Source organism: Fulmarus glacialis, unplaced genomic scaffold (genome assembly GCF_000690835.1).
Source record: "Fulmarus glacialis isolate BGI_N327 unplaced genomic scaffold, ASM69083v1 scaffold2524, whole genome shotgun sequence".
Lineage (NCBI taxonomy): Eukaryota > Metazoa > Chordata > Aves > Procellariiformes > Procellariidae > Fulmarus > Fulmarus glacialis.
The window spans coordinates 125443-132359 of record NW_009209755.1 but is presented as its reverse complement, the minus strand read 5'-3'; the positions used below and the strand labels follow the sequence as shown (position 1 = coordinate 132359).

The 6917-nt window shown below is 37.1% G+C and overlaps 1 protein-coding gene across 1 annotated transcript in view; it reads right to left on the bottom strand.

The window, feature by feature from the left end:
* LOC104076155 (pleckstrin homology domain-containing family A member 7-like) overlaps window positions 1-6917 on the bottom strand; it is a 95476-nt gene that overhangs the window by 15713 nt on the left and 72846 nt on the right. The window contains 3 exon segments of the mRNA XM_009576919.1: window positions 2087-2140; window positions 4517-4603; window positions 6662-6917. The exon segment at window positions 6662-6917 is cut by the window's right edge and continues 32 nt beyond it. Of these exon segments, the coding sequence (XP_009575214.1) occupies window positions 2087-2140; window positions 4517-4603; window positions 6662-6917 (397 nt within the window).

Here is a 6917-nt window from a genome sequence, read left to right as displayed (position 1 = left end):
ACCCCCCCTGCAGTGCTGCATCCAGCTCTGGAGCCCTCAGCACAGGAAAGACGTGGACCTGTTGGAGCGGGTCCAGAGGAGGGCCACGAAAATGATCAGAGGGATGGAACACCTCTCCTATGAGGACAGGCTGAGAGAGTTGGGGTTGTTCAGCCTGGAGAAGAGAAGGCGCCGGGGAGACCCTATTGCGGCCTTTCAATGCTTAAAGGGCCTTATAAGAAAGAAGGGGACAAACTTGTTAGGAGGGTCTGTTGCAATAGGACAGGGGGTTATGGTTTTTAACTAAAAGAGGGTAGATTTAGACCAGATATAAGGAAGAAATGTTTTACAATGAGCGTGGTGAAACACTGGAGCAGGTTGCCCAGAGAGGTGGTAGATGCCCCATCCCTGGGAACATTCAAGGTCAGGTTGGACAGGGCTTTGAGCAACCTGCTCTAGTTGAAGATGTCCCTGCCCATGGCACGGGGGGTGGACCTATAAAGGCCCCTTCCAACCCAAACTATTCTACGATTCTATGATTAAGTTTCTTTTCACAGAAAGATCTGGAGCCCCCATAGATTTCTCTTTCTGGCTGCTTTCATCAGGTGCTACATAGGCTGCAGGAAGGCACAAGGGGAGCTCCTGAGAGATCAAAGAGCTCTCAATGTCCCAGACTGCAACAAATCAATCCGGCTGGAATCCACTAAAAAGTTAAAAACCCATCCTAATAATTTGGCTAAGCACATAACATTTTCAGAGGCTTAAACCGTGGCCACTTTTAAGTGTGAAAATTGTCGTGTTTTATATTGGACAAAACACTGTGTTTATTAAAAATTTCTCGAATTTTAGGACCATTTAAAGTGAAATTTGTCATAAAATTCAGCCGATGGCTTGGGATGCAGTTACATTTGGCAAAGCCATGAACAAACCAAGAACAAGGCCTAAAGTGAAATGTGTCCAACTAATTTTAAGTTTGTATATTAATGATTACAACAGTTTACATATTTGATCATTTAGACTATATATACTACATATATTAAGTGATAAATATTCTATCTTTTTATACATATATATATGACACTATACATATGTGTAATATGTATTATTAATATTTTCCATTGATATATTTGGTTATATATTCAACCATTAAAACATCAGATAAAATTGAAATACACCTACTAATAGGTCCAGTCAGCTCATTAGTTGCACATATGCAATGCCCCATGGCATCAGTGAGAACTATGTACATGCAAACAATAAGCATAACAAGGTGTTAAATTTCTCTCCACTTTGATTTTCAGAAACACCATATGATTTATATATGGTGAGACATCCTACGCACCATAGAAAGTGGTAGACTGCTTTGCTAAGCAAAATTATTATACCTTTTTGGTGTTTTTTCTTCTTCAAAACCTGGTATTATTAAGTCTAGATGTGCTTTCAAATTGCCAACTATCAGGCGTACCAGATACAGAAGTCATTTAATTTAGACAGATGCTTTGATGCTCAATATTTTATTTTTAATTTTTTCTTTTCAAAGGAAATACCATGTAACATTATTTGGGCAGATTGTATCTACGGATGGATGGATGAATGGGTGCATTTGAAATCTCTTAGCTGTAATAATATGAAAACAATGACAGGTGCTAATTTATTGCCACATTTTCACAAGAAAGCAAGACATTATAAATACAGCATATTATAAAAACAAGGAAAAAGTCAGCTCAAGAAGATTTAAAGGGAAAAAGTTGGATTAAAAGAACACCCTATTTTAACTTAGAGGAGTTGACTTCATATTGGTTCTAACGCTATAGCAGACAAACATTTTGAATCAGTTTTTTATCTGATTTCTCTAAACTCACATAATATCATTCATCTGGAGTACCAATAACACAAGTTCTTCCTACAAACTGAAGCAATTACATTTTCCGAGTTTGCACTTTAATTGTACAGTCACTACTATGAAGACACTCAATATTCTAAGCACAACAGTGATGGCAAAAGACAGAGTTTCTATCTCTGAACAGAAGGTGGTTTGATGCAGGTACAAAGATCATACACAAAAGACCACTGGGTTAAAAAAAAAAGACATAATATAAAATCTTACCTTTAGATCCAAATACTCCAAATCCTTTTTCAACTGGATATAAGTGTCATCCGCCTTCAGGTAAGTACATAGGGGAAAAAAAAAAGGCAATTTATTTGAATGTTTGAAACAACTTTAAAATACTTGGATTGCTTATATATAAGAAAATGGATGAAAGAGGAAACAAAATAACAGAGTAGGAAGTACATAAAAAAGCACATTTGCTCCACCAGCATATTGCTATTTACAGTTGAAAAATGGGCAAAATATTTCCCAAGAATGTTACTACCTCACGCTCACCCTCCAAACGTATAGATTTGAGTTTTCCACCTCTAATGAGACACGTAACTACCTGAAACAATAGATTTTCAACCCATTTTTTCAAGATCAATTTCTACTGACTATCCCTTCACTAAAAAAGTTATGGTGTTGTCCTCCAGCACAATACGTCTCTTTGGGAGAAGAGAAGACTTGTATCTAACTGAATGTCAAATGTAACTAGAAGCCATTATATAACAAATAATTAGAACACTTTTGATCACATTTCATACACATTTTAAGATATGAATTCCCTTATTCAGGGAAAGTATGAAATAAATTTTGTGAATAAAATACTGAAAAAAATCTCACTTACACAATTAGAGAATCCGTTTGGTCTTTTAAGTAATAGCATTCAACTTGATCCTTATTTTTCATTGGCTCATCTGTAATTGCTATCAGCTTAATTTTTCATTGGCTCACCTGCAGTTGCTATCAGCTTAATTTTATACTTACATTCATCTACCAACATTTTTATTACAATCACTTCAAGAAAAGCATAAACAGAAGTCATAACAAAGTTATTTCTCCTTTTTTCAAATGAAGTATTTGCAATATGCAACGAAATAAAGCTTAACTGCTGCAAAAGTGTTTGTATCAGCTAAAATGCTCCAAAATTCCTAGAATTTTATTGCTATTTTGGCAGGATTTTGTATCCTGGGTACATTAAACTTCAGAATAAAAGAAAAATACAACTATACCTTCTCTCAAGTTTTGAGCCAATGAAAATGTGTAGTTAAAAAAGAAAAGAAAAACCCTTTATACTATAAAATCAATGGATCACACTTGCATTCTTTAGACGTGATCACTTACAATTCTTTTCCGATCAGCTTGTAAGTCTGGCTGAGGACTTGACTGGAAAGTCTGCCCATTTTTGGAGAAATCCCTGTTACTATTGCCCATCTTAGTGCAATTGTTCTGTAGGTGAGGTAAGTCGGGAAATGAAACTTTACCAAATCCAAAAATTTCCTTTGGTTTTGGGCCAATATAAAGCCTTCACCAATTCCAAGAAGAGTCACTGCATTTTATTCCCAGACGGCTCCGTTTTTGAGGCTCTAATATGAACCAAGGAGCTCTGTAAGCACATTTCTGTTTGATCTCACGTTTACAAGTTTCATACCTCAGTGCAATCAAGAGCACTGTTGATGATCCAAGATGCCCATGAGCTTTTATGAACCAACGTTCACCTGCAGAACTGACACAATTACAAGCTCATATGAATGTACCAACTGGCCGATGCATTTCAATTTGCAGATGACGCAGCATGTGGCACAGGGAGCCAATCCCATCATGAAAGCAACACAAAGAAATGGTTTTGCTTTAGAATGAGCTTATCTAATATTTTAACCCACATTTCTGAAGATGTATTTTCAGAAATAGTATAAAAAGGAAGTATACATAACACTTTGAAACGTATGCACTGGTGCCCTGTAACTTAAAACGCTCATCTTTTATAGCAAATACAGTAGCAAAGAAAAACCACAAACAACCTGGGAATTGTAGAATACCAAAGAATGGGCAAGAAAGCACAGACTCAAGCATGCCACTAATGAAGCATTTGCAGAGTCACAAAATGTCATACGGCACAGATGAGCCAAGCAGCAGCTGACCTGATAGGTGGAATTAGTTGGCAAGTGCTGCAGTAATTGTGCGATTGTGTAATTTCGTATACTAGCCAACTTAGCCTGATGTCTCCTTAATCGAATGAGAAGCAATGTTAGCTCTTCAGGCTGCAGGTATTTAGACACATTGTAAAGAGGAAATTAGCAGTCTTCAGGGAGAGTAACTGTAATTACCTTTTTCACCTCAGTGCCCAGAAAGCAGTTACTTGACATGATTAAGCAATTATTTCATTAACTCTGCATTTGGTCAAATAAACATAATAAAAGTTGAAACCTGTAATAACAGACAGCTCACCCCTGTTCATGTCGCAGCAAAATTGATAACACCGATAACAGCAAAATTCCTACAGGCTTTACTAGGAGCTGGTTAAGATTAAGTTCTCATTCAAGTTACTTATGTTTTAACTAATAAAAATACTACTACTACAACTACTGTGGAACGAGCAGGATTTTAAAACTTAACTACAATACTATGATGACACAAAAGGGAAAGTAACTGCTCTCAACTTACCGACTTGCCATGCAAACTGGGTGCGCTCACAGTATGTGTCATGTAACCCATAGCAGGCATAGAGCGTCGATCAATGTGAGTTGAGCTCTGTAAGAAGCCACAGCCAGAATTATAAGGATTGTCTCAAGCGAGAGGTACGTTGCACTTGATGGAAAATTCAGGAGATATGCACCTCTGCCACAAATTTTGTATTTGAATTCACAGCATGCTTAGATCAGGCTAACATTCATGGGCCAGCCAGATCCTTTGATGATTAAGTAAAACTTACGAATGAACAAACGCAAATTTAGCACCTGTGATGCTGGGCAGATCAGCGGATTCTGGCAGCACAAGATGTTGCAGCAGAACACGCAAAGTGGCTTCCAGCAAATGAAAAAAATATTTACAAAGTTCCCTCCCACCTAATGTCTCCCAGAGAAAGGCTGGTTGGCTTATGCCCTCCAACAGCAGGCTTGTACTCCACACAGTAACAATTGTGAATGCCCTCTTTTAGCCAGGGAACACTAAGCTACTGACATGAGTGACACCTTGTGGCAATGGGTTCCATTAATACCAGGTTTAATTAAATAATCATATTTGATCTGCCCCTTTCTGCTCATAGTATGAAAACCTACTGCACATCCATTCTCCCATGTTTTTCTTAATGCCAAACTTTTATGGCTTTCTTCAAGGCAGACTAAATGTCTCACGATTTATTTTTATTCCTGTCTCTAAATTTCATGGAATGCTTTTTGTTCTGCCTTTTTTCCTGTCTTTTTTTTTTTTTTAGATGTAACTGGATGGAATTTAATAAAGCATTCCAGGGAGGGGCAAGTATCAGAGATTTCTGTAGACATATACATTTAAATGTAAAATGACACTGTGTTTACATATAAAAACATGAACATTTTTCTCTAGAAACTTTTACAGAAGTTTCACAGGAAAGTTTTACAGATGAGGAAAATTGAGTTTCCCTATATTGGTAAAACCAATATGACATAAAAAGTGTTTTATTTTATGAGTAAAATTTATGCTGCTACATTGCACAGGAAGGGAAGAGACTGCTGCACATTCCTTCCTAGGGGATGTAATGCTCCTTCAACTTACACATGGAGAAATCAATGTCTGGTATAATATAATCAGGAAGTTAAAAAATATTGATTTCCAGTGCTGCACATCACTAGACTATTTCATCCTCTATTATAAATCTATAAATGCTGAAAGACATCTGACAGCTACACCACATACACACTAGGAAAAAAATCTAAACTGTGCATGAAGCTGGCATGCAACCTAAAGTCATGGTCCTGAACCCACACTGGGTACCTGAATTTACAAATCTCTTTCTTTGCAAATACTTTCCCCATCAGAGCCTTTGGTTGAGGTCAAAGAACCAGGTGAATACAGAGGCTTTCACTTCCACTTATTCCAGTGTAAGAGCTACCAAGACAAGTAAATCCTACATTGATTCAATCATGAATTTCCCCGATTTCCTTAGGCAAGGAGAGCCAAGTGGATTAGCGAACAGGGAAACCTCTGTCACCTCTGGGTAAGAGGATACAACAGCGCCTACAAAAAACCACACTGACATTCTGCAGAAGGTTAAAGTTTCAGACCAACACTGTTTGATTTTGGTTAGCTCAATGCTAACGACTCTGCAAAGGGCGTAAACTATCAAATGCATGAAAAATTACTATGTTTTTAGCCATAACTAAAAACTGAATCAGCTGCAAGACTAACTACACTAGCAAAACATGTAGAGAAAGCAGACACAGCAAACACTGAAGACTACAAGCATAAGTAAATAATCAAGGAAAAGTTCATCCTGCCGAGTTTTATGTTCTTGCCTACCTACTCTATACATTAAAGTACTACAATTTGTATATTTTATACATATAAACATATGCCTTCCAGGTTTTGAATAAAAATATTCCAAACCAATGTGATGTGCCACCGATTCTCCTTTCCTAACCAACAAAAATTAATAAATCTGAAATTATCAGAAAGATAAGAGTTTTAGGAGAAAATTATTCATTGTTTACAACTTTTACAACTTGCACGATCTTTCATAGACAAAGAAGGATGCAATGAAAATGACTAAATTAAATTATCAATGTATGACACCACATATAGAACAGTTTGAAATCAGTTATACTGTATACAAACCTTTACAGCATGATTTCGTATCTTCCTGGGTGATCCAGCAAAAGGAACATCTACACTCTGTCTCTCGTCAGATGGTTTAACTGTAAGCCTTTCTGCAGGAGTATGTGGTCTCCTTGGGGGAAAGCTTTTTGGAGGTCCAGGTGGAGGAATATCAGATGGAGAGGGCGGAACAGATATTGATCGTGGAACATCTAATGAACTTTTTGACTTACCACGATCAATAAAGTCTGAAGAACCTACGTAAAGTGGGGCAGTG